This window comes from Schistocerca gregaria, chromosome X (genome assembly GCF_023897955.1).
Source record: "Schistocerca gregaria isolate iqSchGreg1 chromosome X, iqSchGreg1.2, whole genome shotgun sequence".
Lineage (NCBI taxonomy): Eukaryota > Metazoa > Arthropoda > Insecta > Orthoptera > Acrididae > Schistocerca > Schistocerca gregaria.
Genome location: NC_064931.1, coordinates 209,951,350 through 209,976,868, shown reverse-complemented (window position 1 = coordinate 209,976,868; position 25,519 = coordinate 209,951,350). Strand labels below are relative to the sequence as shown.

Here is a 25,519-nt window from a genome sequence, read left to right as displayed (position 1 = left end):
AAAAAGAAGGAAGACAGAGTAGAACAGTTGCATTCCACCTCTAAGAATAAGTATATCCAGATTAAACAGTAATACCAGTCTCAGAAAGATGATTCCCATGTTTGAAGAAGGGATCAACCCACTCCATGCATATCTGCATATCTCAGAAGAAATTTTTTTTAAACTGTTGTAACTTTTAGTCATCCCTGCTGTGACAAAGTTGGACACACTTGAGATTTTCAGTCTTTGTCAGTGCACCCTTTGGATGCTGTGCTCAAACAAATACTGACTGGATAGAAACATATTTCAGTAGCTATGGTAATTGAGGGCAAAGATTCTGTATCTGTTTCACTCTTTTGACATCCCGATGTGTCATCTCTACTCATCGCAGCTATCACAGTTCCAAGTAGGAGCATGTAGTGCTCTATGGGGGACTGAAGAGAGATGTGATTACATACACGCTTGCTTCTTCACACAAGTATTATATAGTGCATAATTATCGGAAATATACAAGGGTTGGACAAAAATATGGAAACACAAAGAGAAATGCACACTTTAACACAAATGCAGATACCAATCAAGCCTTCAGGTTTCGCTGTTATATTTGACCATGAACAGCACTTGTGCAATGTTCTCAATGCATTGCAATGGTCAGTCGTTTACAGAACAGTGTACTGTGTAGTTGTGAGTGCATTATTTCAGAGATAAGTGAATTCAAACATGGTCAAATTGTTGGTGCTAGTATGGTGGATGATTCTGTAACCAGGTACCTGACATGTCTCTCATTTCGAGAGTCACCTTATAGAAGATTTATACCACACATAATGAAAGTGGAAAATCATCATGTGCTAAGTCACGATGCAGACAGAAGTGTGTGCTGAGTGATTGTGACAGACACCCACTGAAGAGAATTGTGACGGAAAATAAGGGAACAACCCATGCAAAGTGCTGCAGAACTGAATGTCACACTCATCAACCGTATCAGAACGAAAACAAAATGAAAGGAGTTCCATAGTGACGCAAATGGATGTAACAGGAAAATGTGGTGCTGAAGCTGTAAAGCGACAGAAGAAAGTCATTTGGTTGTACGAGTCTTGCTTCACACTGTTTCTAACTGAGTTATATCCCAAAAGTGAAACATGGGAGAGGTTCGGTGATGATTTGAGCAGCCATATTGTGGTACTGCATGGGCCCTGTGGGTAATCTACAAGGCCACATTACTCCCAAGGATTGCATGTCCATCCCATGGTACAATGGTTGTTCCTCAATGGTGTTGCTGTGTCCCAAGTTGACAGCATCCCTTTTTACACAGCTCGCATCATCCAGGACTGGTTTTGTAAGCATGAGGATGAATTGTCACATCTCCCCCGTCAACAAGTCACCCGATTTCAATATTATCAAGCATATAGGCTCTAGCTCAACAAGTCTGGGGTAGCAAAACACCTGGTATCCTTACTAAGAGGTCTTTATAATAGCCATACTGCAACCATAAAAGTAGATGGTAAATACTCCAAATTTTTCGATGTGACACACAGCGTCAGATAAGGTTGCATACTGTCACTTCAGCTCTACAATATCTATGTAGAGTGTAACCAGGAGAGTGCTGGATGGCTGGGATGTTGGGATTTCAATCGGCAGCGGAAATATCAACAATTTATGCTTTGCAGATGATACTACACTCATAGAAGGACGTGAGAAAGAACTTGGTAATCAGGAGTGAGAGATATTAGTCTAAAGCTTGACCTACAGATAAACATGGGAGAAAAGAAGAAGAAGAAGAAGAAGAAGAAGAAGAAGAAGAAGAAGAAGAAAAATGGTTATAAATCATCAAGGCATCGATCAAAACCAACTTACAGGATGCTTAAGGAATCTGGAGATAGTGAGTGATTATGTATACCTCGGTGCTCTGATCAATTTGAGAAGGAAAGTGTGATAAAAAGATAAGAAGACAAATCATTCTTGGCTGAGCCGCAATGGTCAAACTCACTAAGATATGGCAGAATCGGGCAATATCCAAGACAATGAAGGTGTGCTTGGTAGCAGCATTGGTGTTTCCTGTATTCTTATACAGATGCAAGATCCGGACCGTGAAAGGTAGTGATTAAAACCGCATTGATGCCTTCGAGATGTGGTGTTGACGGAAATGCTACATGTATTGTGGACACAAAAAAGAACAAAATAATAGAAGAATTTAAAATCACAAGAAGGTTATCTTCTCGTCTCAGCCAAAGATACCTTCAGTTCCTTGGGTACATCTTGAGAAGGAAAGGGGATAATTTAGAGAAGACCAACGTGCAGGAAAAAATTGACAGCATGAGATCAGGTGGGAGAGCAGGGAACAGATGGTTGGATCAAGTGAAGAAGATTACCAGCCTCCCACTTCACGTCATATTAAGAAACGCCAAAGATCGCTGTGAAAGGACACATCTGTCTATAGTTTCAACTACATAAGAATGAATGAGCAAATGAGGTCACAACACTCAGCAATGAGTAAAAACTAATGATGAATGGGCTAAAAAAAGCCATTCTTGGCAGTTTTTTTTCCAATGTATGTCAACGTTTTCCTCAGTTTGTAATCTATTGGAAAGCAGTAGGGGAATGAAATTTTATATTCTAAGTTATTATGTGCAAATTTCAAGCGTATTCCATAATTACATCCAGAGATATAAAAAACAAAAATTCATATTTCTCCACAAGTGTCCTTTTTTTCCCCAGCTTACTTTGCTTCACATTATCCACACAAAAACTGATCAAAAATTTGTGTTATTATTTTGCTTAAGAGTGTGCAAAAAGTTGTACAAGGTGGCCAAGTTGCTGGAGACTATGCATCAAAACTGCCAAAGAGTCAGGGATACTCTGTTGAAAGCAGTGCTATGGGGTCAAATAAATGACTATCTCTCTGCCAGTATTATATTAGCAAAAGTGTGTTCATTGGGAACATGTGTGAATGTTCACACAAAAATTTCAGCTAAATCAGTGATGTTCATGGGTGAACTACTTCCAAAATTAGACCACTTGTCAGGGAATGGCCCAAAGAGAAAAGTCAAGTTTCACAGTTTCTTTTATGTACCTATCACATCTAAGCCGCTGTGAATGTGATGACTATTTGCATCCTTATGAATGGAAATGAATTTCAGCTAAATCAGTGATGTTCATGGGTGAACTACTTCCAAAATTAGACCACTTGTCACGGAATGGCCCAAAGAGAAAAGTCAAGTTTCACAGTTTCTTTTATGTACCTATCACATCTAAGCCGCTGTGAATGTGATGACTATTTGCATCCTTATGAATGGAAATAAGTATTCTGCATTGCTTCAAAATGAACTAAATTTTCCATATCTGCAGTTTATAGAGAAAACAAGAAACGGATCATAGGATAACAAGAGAGTGTTCACAGTTTCTCTGCACAAGCCGCCTTACACACCAACACACATCTGTAAAGCCCACAGTGTTTTTATCCCAGTGGTACTTGTTAGGTCTCAATTCAATTTTCATTTTTTTCCTTTTCTGTACCAGATGCACTGTTTGCTCATGCTATGTTATAATAATAGAGAGGTTATTATATCATAACTGTCAAAATTATTTCTATATTAGTGCTTAATAGAAGTAGTAGTTTTACAGTGTATGTGACGAAACCCCCTCTCAACACCCCCCCCCCCCCCAATTTAACAGCAGATGATATCATGAAATTATAAATTGGTTAGATAGAATAGATTAATAAATTCACACTTAGTTACTATTACAGCATATTTGTAATAAATAGAATTTAAACATTGGAAAGAGTAAAGATAGCCTCTTGCCATATAACCAAGGCACATACAGACGACTGAACATACAGCTAAGTTCTTGGGCATGTCACCTTCAATGCTAGTGTGTGTGTGTGTGTGTGTGTGTGTGTGTGTGTGTGTGTGTGTGTGAGAGAGAGAGAGAGAGAGAGAGAGAGAGAGAGAGAGAGAGAGAGAGAGAGAGAGAGAGAGAGAGAGAGAGAGAGAGAGAGGGGAGGGGGGTGGGGGTGTGGGGGTGTCTTGGTCCAAATGGATGACCCCCTTCTTTTTTTCTTATTGGTGCCTCCGTTATTGCTCAGAACTTTATACAGTGAGTTGTTATCTTTACTCTTTCTGTTGTTTTTATTCCACCTAGGAAGAATGGATTTTTTCAATACCATATTACTACTTAAGTAATTACATAAAAGCATGACACTACAATATACCATAAAACCTACCTGTTACTCATTAACTCGCTGTCATTTTGTTGAACAAATTTCGGAGGGTTCCTGTGGCTGGAGGCCAGCCAACTGAACATGTCATAAGGTCTTCGAGATTTAAAAGGTTCAGTTCTAATGCATCCACTTTTATTAGGAGGTGGCAAAGTGTCCAAGTCATCCTCTGGTCGTGATGTCCGTTGTTTGTGGTAACGAGGTTTGTATTTTACACATCGACCAACTCCTGGTAATTGTTCAACAAGATATCTAACAGCATTATGCTTCAAGCCGAGAATCTGTAAACTTTTCTGCGTCAAACTAAATGGATTCTGTGGTAGTGGTGGCATTTTGTTCACAATTCGAGCATTCTGAACAGCGTCAAACACTTTCTGCCATGCCTCACTAAACGATTTTGAAGTGCAGCAAAAACCATCTTGAGAACAGATTTCATACATAATATAAGATGATTTTTCTTCAGAATTTTCTCCATTACAGTATACTAGAGACGTGTCCCTACTGTCATCACCACCATTATCATCCTCGTCACCGCTATCATCTTCATTCTCATCCTCGTCACCTTCGTCACAATCATTGTCACCATTTTCTTCCTCTTCCTCCTCGTCGTCATCTTCACAACATTCAGTATCGTCATCCTCTTCATCATTGTAACCGGTAGTACCAGTGTCATCGACATTCTTTTCAGTAGTCAAATCACGTATATCTGGCCTACTGTCTTTCTCGGTACTGCCACTAATATTACAGTCACTTGGAGGTCCAAATCTGCTATAAGCATCACCAGCATTATCTTCATCACTGACATCCATATAGTTGCCCCTGTTATTGGTAGCACTTCTGCCACCGCCGCCACCACTGCTGCCGCCGCCGCCACAGCTACTGCCATCACAGTCACCTTTTGTCAATGGAGATGCTGCTCTTTCTTTTTCAGTGTCACTGCTATATACAGACACATCAGCATTTACTTGTGGAACAGTGTTGCATGTGAAAAAGGATTTCCTCTCTTCTGGACAATTTGTCTGAGTGTGCAGTCGTGCCACATTCTGTTCATCATATTGTGGGCTGCTGACAGAAGTGTTACATTCTGATGAAGGCTTTCTTTTTGGAGAACGGTCCAAGCTGATTCCAGAGGTACACTCTACATCCTCCTCCTCCTCACCTCTGTTCACAAGTACAGCTTCTGCAAAGGTATCACTTTCTGTGACATCAACATACTTAACATTCTGCAGTTTCAAAATACGGCTTTCATCATTTGTTAGAGATGTACTGAACTTTCCCTGCTTTTGCAAAATAGGTTTTGATGAAGACAATTTGTCAGATAAATTACTAGCTTTAACTTTGATATTATTATGTCTGTTTACAACTGTTTTAGAGGGTGGGATTGCGTCAGTAATGTGTAACACTGACCTGCCGTTCCCTTCTTTATCTGGCTCTTCAACTGAATTATCGTTAACTGGACTGGTTTGTCTAGTAGCCAATCTTTTGTATTTTCCATGTGACAGTGTTTCCCTCCTGCAGGGAGATTCTGTTACTTTGTGTCCAGGGCGTCTACTGATGACTGTAGGTGCTGATGTATTGAAAGTGGACGTATCATTATTGCAATGTTGATCTTTAGAGGAAGGATTGTGGTTATAGCTAATTGCTCGATTCGGCAAATTAGAAAGACATTTTGGTTCATTATATTCTGTGCTAACTTCTACACTGTGGTCAGGTTCTCTATCGATTACCCACAATTCGCTAGGATTATTTGTCAGATGTGCTGGAATATCCGAAGATTTTTGATTCAAACTGACAGCCCCGTCTTCCGTTACTACATGCGTCAGCACTTGTCCTCCTATTGCTGCCTCACAGCGCTTCTTACATGCACAACAAACATCAAATGCATAGCAATACACGCATGAACAGCAAATTTGGTTTTTCTTTCTTGTTGACACTGATTCTGCACGCTTTGTAAGGATAGTGGTATTAGATTGCAGACATGTGCAGAATATCTGATGTCCACTGTTTTCAGACAGCTGCTGCTCTGCTTGGATAAGGCAGTCCTCACGGTCAGACTGTGACTTGCCTGAACATTTGTCACAAGCATTTCTGACAGGTGACGCAGGAGGACTCGTGTTAACACCACTGGTCACACACCTAGGTGTTATAATCCTTGCCATTTCAAAACGTGTGTGGACACCAAGTCTAGGATTCATGATCTTTGTTTTATCATAGGGCGTGTTGACACCAGTGCTTACGCGCCTGGGTGTCATTATCTTCGGAAACTCAGGATCGATCGGAAATTCAGATTCAGCGTTACCAAAGTTGCTCACACGTCTGGGCGTCATGATCTTCGGAAAGTCAGAATCAGCGTTAACAAAGTTGCTCACACGTCTGGGCGTCATGATCTTCGGAAAGTCAGAATCAGCGTTAACAAACTTGCTCACTCGTCTAGGTGTAATGATCTTCGGAAATTCAGAATCGTTCGGAAATTCAGAATCGGCGTTACCGAAGTTGGTCACACGTCTAGGTGTAATGATCTTCGGAAATTCAGAATTTGTGCTAACACATCTTGGTGTCATGATCTTTGGAAATTCAGGTTTCGTGCTAGCACATCTCGGTGTCATGATCTTTGGAAATTCAGGTTTTGTATCGTTTGACATATCAAAGGATGTGTTCACACCAGTGCTCACACATTTAGGTGTTATGATCTTTGGAAATTCAGGATTTATGCTAACACTACTGCCCACACATCTAGGTGCCATGATCTTTGGAAATTCATGATCTGTGCTAACACTACTGCTCACACATCTAGGTGTCATGACCTTTGGAAATTCATGATCTGTGCTAGCACTACTGCTCACACGTCTAGGTGTCATGATCTTTGGAAATTCATGATCTGTGCCAACACTACTGCTCACACGTCTAGGCGTCATGATCTTTGGAAATTCAGAATTCGGGTTACCATTATTGCTCACGCATCTGGGTGTCATGACCTTTGACATTTCAAAATACGTATGCCCACCACTGTTCACACACCTAGGAGTCACAACACTAGACATTTCGGGGGCCACATCAACACTGGTGCTCGCACATTTGGGTGTCACAATCTTTGTCACTTCAGGGATTGTTCGCCTGCGATTCTCACTTCTCATAACTGTCTTTAACGTAACTGATGTACACGTGCTAGATGATTCAGGGTACTGAACAGCTTGATCTTCTGTGCACACTTGTTGAACTGGCAAGAAAGAGTGATCATACGAAGGCACTTGCATGCTGACAGTCGAAGGTGGGCAGTTTACATACTCTGTATTTCTAACAGGAGAATTTGAAATAGGAGTTTGTTGGTTAATAATAAGGTAACTTGGCTGGACTTCCACAACAGGTTCTAATGTTAATTCAATTACAGATCCTAATTTGCTAGCCTGAAACACTTGTGTCGTAGTTGCCGAAAAACTGCTACTCGCAGCAACCACACCAGGTAGCGCAGCAGAGACAAGTTGGCTTGAAGACATAACTGTATTACTGACTACTGTCTCGTAATTTGAAATATACATAGGCTGTCCAGCTAAATACATTCCTCCTGGCTGTGTCCCATACATGTCTAAAGATGGCGTACAACCAATCATTGTCTGCTCTGCAGAAACACAATGAACCGCATTTTGCTGTGTGGGAGGAAGTACTGTCCCAAGAAATGCAGAATGTGGAGCTGGTGACTGGACATTTGGCATTAAGGGAAGCCTTACAAAACTCTCTGGTGCCTGAACAGGGTAATTTCCTGAGACTAAAGGATTTGCACTGACAAACTGTTGTTTGTTATACCCATTACTATGTGTATCAATAGTTGCAACCAGCTGTAAGCTCTGTCCTGTTTGTTGCTGGAAAGCTTCAATAAATGTAGGAACAACGCTCGGAGATGGTACCTGCTGCATTATTACTGCTGGTGCATTAGAATGTTGACTCGACTGAACCTGGATATAGCTGTTACCCTGACACAGATGCTGTTGATAATGCGGATCAGTATCTACAATCGACGTATGGGTACTCGCCCCCTCGACCACATTACTCTCAACTTCAAACTTCGAGGATGACTTGGATTTCAGTCTTTCAAGTACAGGTGAGTTCTGAGGTGGTGTAGCAGAGCACTCAACACTTTCACTCCGCATAGACAAATCTGTGGCATCAGTCTCTCCCAGAACACTTTCACCTACATTACAACAAGATTCAGTTGTATCAAACTGCTGCTTTTTGGTGCATTCTTCCTCACTAGAGCGTGTATTTTCTGAATCACTTTCACTTGTCGAAAGCATAAAATCATTGCAGCATGTTGACAAATGGCGCTCAAAACTTTTCTTTGTCCTGTAGGTACAGCGACACTGAGTGCAGCGCACTGGCTCTTCTTCAGTATCATATGTCTTGTACCAACTCTTTCCGTGCGCCTGGCTTGAGCTAGAGCTACAGTTACAAACAGCTCCAAAATTACTTCCAGAATTAAAATCTGAACTGCAACGTTGACATTGGCCACAACTTCTCAGTGATGAGGAACTTGCTTCGTAAGCACAGTCTGACAGCTTTTCATCATCAGAACGAGGAGATCGACCACCTTCACTGCCACTGCTACTTAAGGGATCGACAGTACCATCTAACTGGAGGAATCGTGTTTGTGGGCGGCCGTTCCAAGGTAGGAATTTGTTTTCCTTCCCTTCTTCCTTTGTGAGTGTGACTTTCCCCTTACTGCTGTCCGACGGCGACTCCTCATCGACTCCGCACTTGAGTTCTGCAGGTGACTCAGTTGCAGTAGATGAAACACCCGACGGCGGTGATCTTGAAAGTGTTACGTGAACGCATTCTGGCAAGCGCAATTCCTGCAAAGTATGTGAGGCATCTGAATCAACAACAACAACAAACGGATTTTCACACACACTCCTTCCAACGGTGTGAGATAGTTTCCGTCTTTTGTATGCTGAAGAGTAGTTGCTATCAGGTTTACAATTCCATGTCGTACTACACGCTCGTTTCCGTCTTTTAGGAGGTTCATCAGATGTAATGTCGACAACATTATTTTGCTTTGTTCTTCTCATTTTCATTCTCTTAGTTCGTTTTACTTTATTTTTACTCAAACCAGCATTCTCTGCAGACTTTTGCTTTGAAAGAGTGCTCTTGTGGCACAAATCATCTTGATCTTGCACACTCACTTCTAGAAAACCAGTTTTTTTGGCGTTTCCCATATGGTGACTATTTACGAGACTAGCCTCATCTGTACTACTAATTTCTTTTTCTGTCACTGATGGATCGTTCCCATAAAATCCATCACTTTTCTCCATAGCTCCCATTTCTTCATATATCATCAGCTTAGGTAATATATCCTGCATTGAAATGCCATCTATAAGGTCGTGAGGCAGATCTTCAAAGATAGCTTCTTTTAGTTCAGGAGGCAAAAGATCAGCTGCATTTTGTGAGTCATGAAGTGAATTCTCATCAACATCTTTACTGCTCACTATGTCTAACATGTAATTGACAACCTGATAAACAATTTTATCATCAAGTGAATGACACTTTCGCTTATTCTGATACTTGCGGTACGGAATTCGTCTTTTAAATTTGGAAAATTTCTTCTGATTAATTTTAAAAGATAATTTTGAGTTATCTTTCAGATTCTTTGTGTCATTTGTTTTAATTTCATGTCTCCATTTGGAAATTTCATTTAGTTTTTCCTCGACTACATGCCTTTCTTGACTATGATCTACTGTCATGTTTTTTCCACAGTCGGGAGACTGAGGTACGTTTTTATTACATAGCACAGTTTTAATGTGATATCGAACTATTCTCCACGGTTCTATCGAAGACCAAAACAATCTTGTACATGAAAACCCATTTGGTATAATAGCCTCTGGAGTATCAGAAACTTCACTAACAAATTCTCCTATATTTTCAACTGAAAGTGAACCAATCATTAACCTAACCTTTTTAGGTTCAGCAAACTTCTTCTTTTTACGGTCTAGTTCCACATAAATTGGGCGGCATATTTCAAAATCTGATTCATTGTGCAGAACTTTACCAGTGGCACCTTTTGCATGCGATGGGCAGAAAACATTTTTGTCATCCATAAAAGTGCAATTCACTTTCCTCGCACAGGGGAAATGGAAGGTTTCTGGACAATTTCGTGTGCAACATCCTACACTTGCACCTCTTTTTCCACAATGATCACATCGTATCTGACGGCCTCGAGACATTGCACTGTGAACATTCTGTAGCGATCCATCAATTTCCTCAAACACTTCTGCTGACCACAGAGCACAGTTTGTGTGTGCCCATTCATTCTGTCCACAGTACAAAAGTCTGCCTTCTTCAGCGGGCAACCCATCACCAACACCTTTACAAAGGACACAAACTCTATTATCCTGGACAGAATACCCGCTGTAGAAATCATCCAAGGATTTCCCTAACATTTTATCAGGAACAGCATGAAAAGAATCATCCAATATTGACACTTCCATTGAACTATTATGATCATCACTGCCAGATTTTTCTGAAATGATTCTTCTCCTCTTACTTGGTTGTGAGTTACGTTCAGAAACAGGATTATTTGAAACACGTGCAAATTTAGGGTTAAACCATGGGAAAACTTCCTGCATATTATGATAATATAGCTGTAGTAAATCAGAGCAGTGAGATTTATTTAAGATGTCTTCCATTTCCTGATGAAACTGCAGAACTGATGTGTACTCACTGGAATTTACTTTATTTTTTACAGACAGAAATGTTAAGGATGACTTGTGTTTCAAATTTTCCAAACAGTTGCATTCAAGGAACTCATCCTTTGGTACATCGTCACTGCACAATTTCTTGGAACTGGCCTCAGTAAAATTTTCAAAGCTCCTGCTGCTGCTGCTGCTACACTGTTCTAATGACAGCAAACGGCTGGAAGCTACAAAACCCAAACATGATAATGCATGTTCCTTCAGCTCCTCTGCATCATTTCCCCCACAAATTTTCAATTCTTCATCAGTGCTGCTAATGCCAGAATCACTTGTAGGTGTCGCAAGTGAAACCTGATGCACTTTGGAAGGCGATTTAGTAGTATCGAAAGCAGATGTATCAGATAATTCAGCACACTGAACATCAACTTTAACTGGGAAAAGTGAATTTTGCAAGTCTTTGGAAACACAGTCCTTTACACGAACAGAACATTCTTTTAAGTTATACTTCTCTCGCCAAAGTCTAAGAGAGTTTTCTGACAGGTATGGTACAACATTTTGCCCTTGGGAGTGAGGAAAACATTTTTCTTCTGAACAGCTATTATGCAAATTATATTCACGATTTGACAATCTCTGATCTCTGGCACAGATATTATCACGTTTTGAATCTGCCAAAAATTCATTGTTGTCATCATCAACTTCATACGTCGTTTTTACTTCCACACTATATTCTACATTTTCAACGTGCAGATCTGTAATACTTAGAAATGTGTTGTCTTCACAATTTGAGTCAGTCTTTTCACCCAAGCACATATTTCCAATGGCAGTGGGATCCGAATGTGTATTTATGTTATCATCATCTATTAAATTGGGATGGTATTCACAGTGTTTCTTTGGACTGCATCTGAGCATTGAATAAGCTTTACGATTTTTGCTCAGTAACTTCAGCACAGTTAGGTATCCTGCTTTCATCTCTTCTTCAACAGCATACCACCATGGAGCAGGAGGCTTCTCACAACACTTCCTGTAGGGAAGAAAGAGGGATTATTAAATATTTGAAAAGAGAGAGCACTGAACAATGTTTATAACTATAAGGTGAGAAGCATAGAAGCCAGCCAGGATAATTTTTTAAAAAAATGTTCATTTTATATTGGAAATTATACACCTACAGGGGAGGGGGAGGGGAAAAAAGGGGAGGCAGATGCTGTTAAAAGGACATTTTACAATGTGTAAGGGTCGAATAGACTATATCCATTTATAACGTGTACAAAAATTTGGAAAGTTATTGGTAAAATGTGCTTCATTCTTCCTTACTAATGTGCATTTGTCATATCAATGGTATGCAATGAAAACCCCATAAGTCAATTTTATTAAATTCTACAACTGAAGCAAAAACAGTTTCTTAAAAAATAAAATGGTTTCTTAAAAATAATGTAAAGCAAGACAGAAAGTTGCTACATGTGTAACTGTATAGTAGAAGTCCAGTTATTGACAGATTAGAGAAAGCTGAGCACTTTCAAATCTTCCTTTGATTATGGAGTCACTGGTTACAGCAATTACAAGTCTTCACAGACAGATGGACTTATGAGGTTTTCACTGACTGCCATTGGTATACTGCTTTGTGCAATCTAAAGTTTTAAAAATTATGAAGTTTGTAATCTGCCACTGCTTTTATACTCTGCAAGCCACAAAGTGTTTTATGATGCACACAGGTCCCTCATGCCAGTTTCACTTGTAAATGCACTCCCTTACCCGTTCTGCAAATTGGTGCTTCTTGTAAGGTACATCTTAACTGCAAGCGCCCCCCCCCCCCCCCCCCCCCTCAATTTCATAACCACATGAACGAAGGTGAGCACTACATTGATAGAAAAATATTGTAAAATTTTGAAGGTCACCTTTTTGTAAGCCATTTACGTTATCTTGTCATCTCTCTGATGCTCAAGCATCAACCACATAAACCCATCACAAATTATACACTTCTTCCAAAATTATCACCTTATTTTCTTCTTTCTTTCTTTCTTGGAGACTAAAAGTACTAAATGGTTGGAGAAAGCCAATGGGAGTCCAACCTACATCCTTCACACAAGCGCATGTGTTACACACACATTTAACAGCAACTTTTACATAGAGAAAACATAAATTTAGGCTGAGAGGGAAGCAAACCAATAAAGGTTTCTGTAGCCAAAACCATCCATCAAAATTTGAAGTGTACAATTACTGATATTTTCGAAACAAATAAAAAATCAGAATATCTTGATAGATCACTGCAGACAAAAATGAAACAATAAAACGTAACTACCACAGAACAAAGGGGCTAGTTTAAAATCGTTGCAGAATTTTAAGAAGTTATACAAAGGAAGAAAGTTGGAGGGAAAAGTAATCTTTCTAGCCACCTACGGTGTTCAAAATGAAAATGGTAAAAGACAAGTATAAAGTTCCTCACGTACTAATAATTTAGCACATTAATAATCTACAGTATGTAACGGTATGTACAAGAGCTTTACAAAAATGACAACTACAATAATCTTCGACAGCATAGATTCTCAACCCCAAAAGTGTATAGGTTATGAGAAAAACCCTGCAAATTTACAGCAATACTAAGTTATCGCCACAGGATTGGTGATTAGCAGAAGCATGGAAAAGTCATTCCTGATGACAGTATGAAGATGTACAATCTTTGTATCTACTACCTAGTAATATTTAATGCAAATAGTGATAGGGAGGTACTCCATTCTTCTAGAATCTTTTAAAATATCCCACACATAAATAGTGGCATAATATTATTATGAGACATATCCAGATATAACAAAAATATTACACAGAGTAAGTAGTATCATAATTTTTACAATAATATCTGGCGTCTTCTGGTTCCTTTTGCATGTGGGCATATGAAGTATCATTTGGTAAGGTCAGATTTCTTCCCTGTCAACAGCTCAGATTCCAAGAATGCCGTGATGGTAACTCAAAGTGGTTGCAGTATGGGGGAGGAAAAGTATGATAAAAAGAGAATGCTTGCCCTGAATTTAATTACAAACCCTCTGCAAAGGTAAATAATTCAAAACTGATCTTGCTACAGGCTCTTCGCTTGTAAGTCACCAACTAATTCAAGACTGAAATCTGGCACATAGGGGAGGGGTGGGGGGAATGAACATTTACACAGCAATCAAGGACAAGTATCTTTTCCCACACTGTTTTAAGGCCCTGTTACTTCCCTACTATTTTTATTAATTTGGTCTGCTGTGTAAACCATTTGAATTCTGACTAGGCCTTTTATAATTACACAGTGGTTTGTATCTTAAAGATAACACTTCATCTGTAGTCATTTTTATATAATGTATTTACTCAAATGCAAGCTGACATTATTGGCAATTTTCACGGTCCAAAAATGTATCTGCAGCTCAGACTAATGGAAAAGTCTAAGGAAGTTCTGAAAAATGCTGCTAGAAGCCTCTGCAAGCAGTTATTTTGCCTCAGAAGCCATTGTCTTAGTACTTCGAGTATTAAATGCTAAGTATTTTTTATCAGGCAGCAAATTCAAATTTAATATAGCTCATCTTTAAATTTAGCAATTTTTCAAATAATTATAGCAATACACAAATGAACCCCTCCCCATGCGCGATCAAATGAAACATGTTTTTAAGAAACCTGCAGAAGTTGGCAAGCATGGTAAGCACAGTTTTGCATTTCGACAGCTCCAGGATTCGGAAGCTGCTGGCACACACTGATGCACATTTAGCCATTTATTAATGCTGTTAATATTCATGATGTAACAATAATAAATGTTTCACTGCCTTAAATTAATTTCATATTCGTGAGTACCAATAATTTCCACATCTGAACAAGAGGGTCCTTATAAACAAGCTTTTACATAACCTTGTTACTTCCATGCGAGACTTCTACTATAGCACATGACTGACGTGAATCATATGTTATACACAGTGCATGCAATGAGTGAAACTTTCCCACTGCATCATTCCCCCTCCTCTCCCCTAACTCCATTTTTGTTTTTTCCATTGACCCCTAGGAGAATGAGAGCAGTGCTTGCTCAACATTTACAGACAATACATTTGGATTTCACCCCTTGCTTAAGGCTACTTTCGTACTTTTGTAAAGTGCCAGGTTTAAAGATGTTTACTATACTGTGAAGTTGAAAAGAGAAGTGATGGCTGGTGTTATACATTAGAAGTTGTGCTGAATGATCCTGTTAGGTAGCACTGACAGATGTGCTTACCCATGAATTCAGAAATTATCCAAGTGAAAGTTACACGGAGTTGCTCGATAGCAGAAAATCGTTAATTTCAAATGAATCCGCAATTGGGTTGCCTGTATCATAAAAAATTTAGGATTTTCTCATCGTAGGCACATTTCAACTGCACAGAAGCTGCCAGAAAACTATGAGGAAAAACTCGTTGAATTTCAACATTTCATAATCAGAAGGTGCGCCAAAAATAATTATCTTCCTCGTCAACAATTTAGGAAGAGACAGATTGCTACTCTCCATGAAGAAGACATGTTAAGTTGCAGAAGGCACAAATATAAGACACTTACACAAAGCTTTCGGCCACAGCCTTCATCAGCAAACGAGAAAAACACACTGTTCATAAACACAAGAAAGCAAACCTCACGCACACGTGACTACCAACTGCAGAAGTGCAGTGGTTTGTATCTTAAAGATAACACCTCATCTGTTGTCATTCTTTATATACTGTATTTTCCCAAATGCAAGCCGACCTTATTTCTAATTTTTGGTGTCCAAAAATGTAGCTGTGGCTTAGACTCGAGGCAAAGTCTAATGGCATTCTGGCCCAAGCTGCCTCAGATGGCAGTCGTGTGTGTGAGGTGAGCATTCTTGTGTGTATGAACTGTGTGTGTTTCTGTTTTGTTGACTGTACACAGCAATCTATCTGTTCCTACATTGTTGGTATTCCTATATGGAGCTTCCATTATCTTCTTGGTCAGATAGGTAATGTGGATCAAACTCTGGTATATTTCGATATACCAAGAAATTACATCCTAGGAGCAACTGGAGAACAAAGATGTGAAGATAATCTCTGTAGGTGGTGAAATGCAGTGTACATCTGTCATGCTTGCCTGCACAGCCAATGGCCACAAACCGCCACAATTCAATGTTTTTAAACGCAAGAAGTTACCTAAGTTCGAGGTATTTCCAGAATGTGTTATGGTAGATGCTAATGAATGGCTGGTTCACAGAGGACTTGGTTTAGAGTGGATTAAACTTGTATAACAACATCGTACTGATGCCTAGCTAGGTTTGCCAAACATGCTGTTACCAGATTCGTATGCTATTCATACTACCCAGCTGTAAAGAGGAAATCAGTAGAGAGTAGAACAGATTTTGCTGTAATTCCAGGAGGGATGACATCAATTTAACAGCCATTAGATGTCTGCTTAAAAAAAAACATTTAAGGACAGACTTAAAAATATATACACACAATGGCTAACAAAAGAAGCTAAGCACTTAACACCTACACGAAGTGTTAGCGTGCCAGCTTGTCTCAAGTGTGTGAGTGGATTGACCAATCTTTGAAATGTGTACTGAATAAAATTATCTATCATGCATTTAAAAAATAATATATTTCTAACTTTCACATTTCATCGTAAATCAATTTTCTTGGTAGACAGGCGATGGTATCCAGTCAGTCTGTGAGCCTATGCTACTACAAATGAGAAAGACAGTGTGTGTGTGTGTGTGTGTGTGTGTGTGTGTGTGTGTGTGTGTGTGTGTTCTACTATGAGTTGTAAATTTGTATTCATGCATGCCACATTTTTTGGGGCTTCTCTGTAGCACGACTTGCCTGTGATATCACCGCTCACAGCTACTTGCATGTGGTACCTATTACAGCTGCCATAATTTGTTTGTCGAGCAACGCTGACTGATGTAGGTGATACTGTAGAAGAAACATTTTCTGTAATGATGACAATACTTACAGTTCACACTTTGTATGGATCACTTGTGCTGGAAATCATTCTGTGTAGACAAATATACTGCTTAGAATGTTAAAAAAGTAATCGAAACTAGATGATACAAATTAGTGTCTTTAATACATAGATTGCTCTTCACCAAATTTATATCCTTTAAATCAACTGTGATGCTGTGTGTCAAGCCAAAATGTACCTTTCTTGGATGAAAACTATATACTTTGTTGAAATAAATAATACTTCAGATGAAATTCATTTGAAATGAAAAGACTGACGTATGACTCAAACATGAGATATGGTAGAGTCTGCAAAAGTCTTAGTGGCCCCAACTGCAATAGCTCCACACGGAATATTTTGAAAGATATCGCGGATCTTCACTGCTGTCTCTGTTTGTGATGTAACGATAATTTTAAGTGTCCAATAAGCTAAAGTTGTTTCCACGTGAATTACTAAAATTAGTACAACTCCTCACAAGTCCCTGAGAGGTGGAGCCACTATGATTAACCATATCTGTTTTGATTTTTAAATACAACTTGAAATAAGGCATGTACCGCAGAGACACAATTCAATCACTCTGCTAATGGCTGACGTGGCACCAGAGCGTAATTTATGAGAGCAAGCACACTGATGTCGCTGTATTTGTGCCACGGTGTGTTTAGTTATTTTGAAAATATGTTTTTATGCACATTCTCCTTTCAAATAGAGATTCACTGTATGTTGTGCAATAACAGTAACCAATTGTTTTTTACTTTTTTATATATTTACATGCAGAAAATAAAGCTATTTCAATCTACTTCTGATAAAATAGTGCATCTAGATACAATCTGCTGTGAAATAGCATTTATTAGTTAAGTTCACATTTTGAGGTAAAATTTGCATCTAAATTCACATTTATCACAAATGAGAATTTTCTGGTCCCTAGTATACTTGTGAAACTGAAAAAACATTGTAATTTTGTTTGTATTTTGTACAGCCAAAATCACGAAAATGAAAAAGCACATGGACAAACTTTCCTTAGACGCAAAGCACTAAGTGGACAACAGTACATAGTGATGTTTTTAAAATCTAACACTGCACATGAGGAAGCACCATGGGCCTAATTATTTTCAAAATGTATGAAAAATTACCATAAAAGCAATAACCCTGTGACAAATTGAATGGAATCAGCTACTACACATTTCACACTCCATTATCCAGTAGCAAAGCGAGATCCTACAGAAAAATATTCACGAATGAAACAGAATAAAGCACTGCACTTGGAAGAAACACAACCAGACAAAGACAATATTGAGAAATTTTCATGAGGGAATGATATGTAGCAATATCACAACTATATGCAAAGTAAAAATGATCAAAAAGACCTAAAAATCACAGTGGACATCAATATTACCTGGTAATGAAGAATAAGTCTCCAATTGTGATAATTTCATTGAGTGCTAACAGAAGATCAATATATTTGGACACTAAGAATCCTTCTTTAAGGAAGAAAGCTGGTACAGTTGAGTATGTATGGACTTCCCTTCCATAAATTCCTAGGAAAAATGCCCAACACAAAACTGTATAGTGAGATCCAAAATTTGCCGAAAATGGTGATGAAAAGTGAGACCATTACTGGACTGAAATGTCGCGTGTGCATGGATTGAAGACAATGAGAATTTGCTTGACCATACCAATCAGTAACGACAAATTGAGTAGGGGAAAAAATAAATAAATAAATAAGGTTGTGTGTGTGTGTGTGTGTGTGTGTGTGTGTGTGAGAGAGAGAGAGAGAGAGAGAGAGAGAGAGAGAGAGAGAGAGAGAGAGAGATTGCTATGATAAAGCAAATTTTCCATGTCTTCAATCCAAAACTTAACGAGATAAATGCATTCCTTTTTCTTCAGATACCAAACACAGACACAAACAAAACAGTTCAAGTCCTTTCGTTAAATAATTTTCACAGAATTACCGTTACTATTTCAAATTGCAAACTTACCTGCAAATAAACTCTACAGTATCTGGAAGGTAGCTGAGTATATGATATTTTTCATCTGAAAGTCCTTCACATCTTGAATGGACCCAGCAATTGCATTTCACGCACTCCATCATCTAGGGTAAGACAGTATCACATATTACAAACAGAACAGAGCATAAAGCATAACAAAAAGTTAAATATCTGAACACTATGTTGCAAGATGACATTAGCACAACACACACGGTTCTACACAAACATAACCCTTCTAGAACGAAATCAAATAATAAATACTGATTTTTGTAGCAGTGACAAATTCACTAATTAGGAAGTGGACTGGTAAAATATCTTTTATCATCAATATCTACCTGTCTTCAAACTGGTGCTCATAATATCACGTTACATTGGTACACAAACGGGCTGTATGGAGGATGACCAAATGTGTTCCAGTGAAATTCTTGTAAGAGTTGTTTGGTCAAATTCGCTGTGTGAGGTCGGGCATTATCGTGGAAAAAAACAACACCTGTTGACAGTAATCCTCAGCGCCTGTTCTGTATTGCGCAGCACAATTTCTTAATGGTCTCGCAGTAACAATGTGCACTGATTGATTGGCTTCGTGGTAAGACATCAATCAGCAAAATGCCCTTTCTGTCCCAAAAAACGGTGCACATGCCTTTTCGTGGTGTCAAGATTTGCTTGGGCTTAACCATCGTAGGGGATGAAGTGTGCCTCCATTCCACTGACTGCCGTTTTGTTTCAGGGGTGTCGTACAATATCCAAGTTTCTTCCCCTGTGACTATCCGAGAAAGAAAACCATTGCCTTCTTCATTGTAGTGTTGCAAAAACTGAAGTGCACTTCCCCTCCATTGTTTTTTGTGTTGTTCAGTAAGAATTTTGGGTACCCAACACGAGCAAAGTTTTCAAAATTTCAGTTTTTCAGTAACAATTTCATGAATTAGTGATCGTGACATTTGTGGGACTTCCGTAGCAAGGGCACTATGCGTAAACTTATGGTTATGCTTAATCTCCTCTTCAATTGTGTGAACCAGTTCATCAGCAACCTCAGACGGGCGTCCACTTCGTTCTTCATTGTATGGGCATTGATAACCGCACTGTTGAGCGCCCCACAAGCCACTCATCATCATCATTATCATCATCGTTCTTCATCGTGCACTTGATCACGACCTTCACTGAACAGCCTGACCCATCTTCTAACCATTGAATCACTTACAGCAGGCTGGCTGGTGTGGCCGAGCGGTTCTAGGCGCTTCAGTATGGAGCCGCGTGACCGCTACAGTTGCAGGAGGGAGAAAAGTTTTAGATCACACTTTCAAATCGAAACAAAGTTGGTCCATTGTAACATGAGACACAATTGAGGTCGAATGGATGAAGATACAGCTACAATAGTTTGGTTTGAGTCGTAAGCTTAACTCTTAAGCTTTGCCAAGTAGCCATTGCTATGTGCCAGGCGCTCCATCCGCATTTATACGCGTACCCTTCCTTTTTCACATGCTTCGTCTGGTTTGAATCGATTGCTTATTTTGCTATGATCTGATAAGTGCCGTTCTCTTTGTTATATGTGTTTACGTCATTCTAAGCTGAAAATTCATTATTGTACTGTGTCATAAATGTCGCATTCTGATTCTTATTTTGCTATATATATATATATATATATATATATATATATATATATATATATATATATATATATATATATATATATAGCAAAATAATGTCAAGAGACTGCTGTTTGTTGTTACTTACACTGCAGCTTTCTTTGATAACAAGGAACCAAATAATAGACTGCGTATGATAGATGTTCTGAATGAGAGTTTAGCGAAAAATTTTCTCCGTTTGAAAATCTTTGCAGACGCCTCTTTAGTACATTACATTCTGTACAAAAATTGGATTCATTTTAGATTTAAAAATCTAGTCAGTTGCTGTGCTTCATTTCTGACTGTATCACTATTCAGCATAAGAATAATATGAATATAAACATGACATAATATGTATATTCTTCCGCATTTGCTCTTGTCTCACTCCAGTTTCGTAGTTCATTAGGCAGCAAACACGAAAGAATACATGGCATTATGTTTACATTCTTCTACCTTTTCTTTTAATTTATTTACTGACGTAGAGGTTTTGGCGCCAGTATTTATCTTTGTGCCTGCTAAGCATGCCTGTGTAGCGCTATGTATATTCGATGGCAGAAGTTAGTTGTGGTGGCACCTACCAACATTTTTCAGAACTTCCACTTACTTTGCACTCTATTCTAAGCTGCAGGCAGTTTTTTGGATTACAAAAAGGCACCATAAAATATTTTTTACATGGATTACATGGCAAAGAACAAACCGAACAGTGTCATAAGCAGGAACCTAGACTACAGATTCTTTTGTTTAGTGATGGAAGTGTTTTGTGGTTGAAGTATGAATGAAGAACTTCATCTGGCACTCACAAGTATGTTTGTTCAAATTTGTGCCTATAGCTCTTGTGATGTAGAGGGGTCATTTTTTGCTACAAAAATATTTTGACTGATACATGCAGGAACCCCACAGGACAAATTTAAAATAATGTTAGCTGTTAACTGTGCAAAAAGGGAAGTGAATTAACAAATTGAGAACAAAAATGATAGTGCCTCTTTTAATGTATTTTTCACTTGATCATGCATGTATTGCAGTCTGACAGTGGAAGAATGCACACATATTTTGTGATTGTGCATATAATTCTCCTCTTTTAATTATCACATCAGTAATCAGAACACAAAAAAAACCTAACGAATAGGCCACTTTCATTAAAAGGTTTTTTCATTGTTGTCCAACATCAATGTTTCACCAAGTGTTATAGAAATAACTATTCTGATGATTCAGAATACCACTGAACAGCACTGTTGCTTGTTTCAGAGCAGTTCACAACAACATCAAGTTACTTTACAAAAGAAATGTGACACAGTTATTACTAGATAATAATATAACGTGTTTGTCAAAAAAAGTAAGTTGTTAGGTAATCTCACGCCTATACTCCTGGGATTTACACAAAACACTGTGATTTAAAAAATTAGGAAATAAAAATTAAAATAAATTTTGATTCCAAAGTCATAAAGAAATAATCTTTTTCCTGTATTTTCACAGGGTCACCACATCAATTACTGGATTTGGCAATGTCCCCCCCCCCCCCCCCCCCTGACAATTTTGTGTACCTCACCAGACTGCATCTATTGTTATACAATAGGAAAGTCTGTGAAAGGTTTTTTTCTAAATTTTTATGAGTCATGTAACTGACATGGGTACCAGTCTGGTATTCACCTAGTCAGATATTTGAAACTGCCTAAAAACCACATCTATGCCGACCAGCTCACGATGTACCTCCCAGAATCCTGGAAGTGCCGTCATGCTAACGCACACAGCTATCAGGGCAGATCACAATCATATAGAAATAATGACTGCTATTTGGTCATAAGAATATTTATTTGAAATAAAAATTGAGACCGAGAACTCTATTTACTTACTGCAGCTGCCAGCAGCTGTACATTCCTACTTTATGCACAGAGCAAGAAGCTTTCGTATACAAAATCTAATGCAGCCATCAGCAATCAATACAATGGCAAATTGAATTGCGAAGAGAACAAATTAGACAAGAATGAAACTAATAGCTTGTGAGCGATCACACTTTTATATGCAGTGGAAAAATACCATTTAATGGTTGAATGCAAAAAAACTGAGTATTCTACACTTAACAGGAAAATAAGGTAATCAATTACAGGAAAATATGTTATGGATATTTTTTGGTAACATACACAAAGAAAGCAGCGTTAACTGCTACGTCAGGCTATTATTAATGACAGGGAACTTACCTTGGTATCATAATCATGATCTTCATAACAACGCTGGCACAAAGGGCAATAGTTCCCTTTCTGTCGCAGTTTAAAGCATGCTTTACAGAGTGGAATGTTACCCACAAAATTAGTCACATTTTCAGTACCACAGCTCTTGCATCGGAGACATGTTGAACATACCTAAAACAAATTTATCCTAGGTGTCAGTAACATTATACCATCTTTACAAATATGGTAGAGGTGAGATTATGGTTTTTTTTGTGTATTAATGGGAACTCTAATAGTGTTTTGTCCCTAATTTCATATCATCTTTTGTGATGTTTCTTTTGGGTATTCCTGCAACAAATTGAACTTCATAATTCAACTCTATTATGCTTTTTGTGGAAGGTGGTGAACTGACAGTTAACTGCTCAAATCACAGTAAAAAGTTTACAATTTTCAAGGCAACCTGTTCTCAAAATAATCATGTACACTTATTTTGCAGAGTGTGTTTTGAGACAATTGGAGGAAGATCACCACCATTACAGAGCAGGCAGGTGTGCAACAAAGTAGCAACTAACATTACAATTCAATACAATCGAGTATGTGTGCTTCATTAGCTGTTCCATATTTAAGTTTCACTACTAGCCACACAACTCATAAAAACAATAGTTAGCGCCACTGCAGATCTTTGTGTGGATTAAACCTAAACCACAAACTTTTCACAACTAATTTCGTGCATTTATTGCAGTTCATATGAAGGGATATATGGCATAATTATGTAAGTCAATTCTGCTCATTTTGAGAAATTGTACATTTTGTGAAAAATTGTACAGAAAAAGTAAGAAAGCCTAAATGAAGTGCATATAGGGATACTGAGTCTATTAATGGATATTATTAATAATGGAGCATATATTAAGTGTAGTAATATTAATATTATGACCATAATTAATAAAGTCTATGAATTTAATTTCATTTTGAACTAACAATTTCACTTTGAATTAACAATACCTGAGCACAATTACATGTAGCAATATTAACATCAACATCATAATTGTGTACAAATTGCATGAATTTCAGTCTGAATTAAAACAAAAATACATTCAGTTATCCTTGCCCTCAATAGTTTCTTTCAGGGAATAAAAGAACACATGGTGAACAGGAAGGATGTATGGTAACAAGGCTAACATGTCCTTTTTCTTCAAATTACCAGCTGGTTGTATTTCACAGTAGAGCGGTTCCTGTTTTATAATGTTGAGCTCGACTAGACATCCCTTCTTTCCCTTTCATATATATGCATGGTGTAAAATTCCTTTTTAGCACAGTTGTCTTGTGATTTTTTTTTCCCAGGTTCAAATCTTTTATACTGCAATCACTGAATTTGTAGCCAAGAACCTGGACACTGCAATTCATTCGTATTGGGATTAACTACTGCCTTCTGCAAAGCTACTGTCAATACAAATTTTCTTGCTTCATCTGTACTACTCTACACTGAGGTGTAAAATGGCATGGGATAGTGATATGCACGTATGCAGATGGCAGTAGTATCACGTATACAAGGCATAAAAATGCAGTGCATTGGCAGATCTGTCATTTTTACTCGTGTAATTAATGTAAAAAGGTTTCAGATGTGATAATGAATGCACAATGAGAATTAACAGACTTTGAACACAGAATGGCAGTTGAAGTTGGGCACATGAGACATTCCATTTCAGAAATTATTAGGGAATTCAACATTCTGAGATCAACAGTGTCAAGAGGGTGCGGAGAATATTGAATTTCAGGCATTACTCTCAGCACAGACAACACCATGGGTGATTGCCTTCACTTACCGACAGAGAGCTGCAGCATTTGTGTAGAGTTGTCAGTGCAAACAGAGAAGCAACACTGCATGAAATAACAACAGAAACCCATTAGGATACTGTGGCAAAATCTGGTGTTAATGGGCTATTGCAACAGATGACCAATGGGAGTGCCTTGGCTAACACCAGGACATCAACAGTGCATCTCTCCAGGGCTCGTAGGCATATTGGTTGGACCCTAGATGACTGGAAATCCATGGCCTGATCAGATGAGTCCCATTTTCAGTTGATATGAGCTGATGGTAGGATTTGAGTCAGGCACAGGCCCCATGAAGCCATGGACCCAAGTTGTCACAAGGCACTGTGCAAACTGGTGGTGGCTTCATAATGCTGTGGGCTGTGTTTACATGGAATGGACTGGGTCCGACTGAACCGATCATTGACTGGACTTATTTATGTTCAGCTTCTGGAAGACTATTTGCAGCCAAACAACAATGGAATTTTTATGGATGACAATGCGCCATGTCACTAGACCACAATTGTTTGCGCTTGGCTTGAAGAACATTCCGCACAGTTCGAGCGAATGATCTGACCACTCACACTACCAGACATGAACCCCATCAAACATTTATGGGGCATAATCGAGTGGTCAGTTCATGCACTAAATCCAGCATCAGTAACACATTCGCAATAATGGACGGCTATAGAGGCAGCATGGCTCAATATTTCTGCAGGGGACTTCCAAGGACTTGTTGAGTCCATGCCATGTTGAACTGCTGAACTGCGCCAAGCAAAAAGAGGTCCAACATGATATTGGGAGGTATCCTATATGACTTCTGTCACCTCAGTGCAAATGACTTCCTTCTTTGTGATTGAGCAATGATTTTACCCCAGTCTGACAGTGTGTAGATAGTTTTTCCTTCTGCCTGAAGTTCCACAGATCCAAAATCAGCATCATTTGGGAGTTTGGGAGATACGAATGCCCACTTGTCATAAAATTATGCTCAAGAACATCCATCTGAAGTAGTGATCTGTCACAAGTTTCAAAAGCAAAGTGTAATTTTAAAATTTCTATTTTGTCCAGTGCAGGCATTACTGTACACTGTTTGGTGTTTTCTTGCACAAACTAATTCTTTTCCGTGATG

General features: G+C 38.6%; 1 protein-coding gene across 2 annotated transcripts in view; it reads right to left on the bottom strand.

Annotated features, from left to right (window-relative positions):
* The window catches only part of LOC126297780 (histone-lysine N-methyltransferase trithorax-like), a 221,568-nt gene that overhangs the window by 27,878 nt on the left and 168,171 nt on the right, over positions 1 to 25,519 (bottom strand). For both annotated transcript variants that reach the window (XM_049988962.1, XM_049988961.1), the window contains 3 exons: positions 22,612 to 22,773; positions 18,786 to 18,898; positions 4,202 to 11,896 (listed from right to left, as the gene is read on the bottom strand). In XM_049988962.1, coding sequence (XP_049844919.1) covers positions 4,202 to 11,896; positions 18,786 to 18,898; positions 22,612 to 22,773 — 7,970 coding nt within the window. The remainder of the gene's footprint in view (positions 1 to 4,201; positions 11,897 to 18,785; positions 18,899 to 22,611; positions 22,774 to 25,519) is intronic.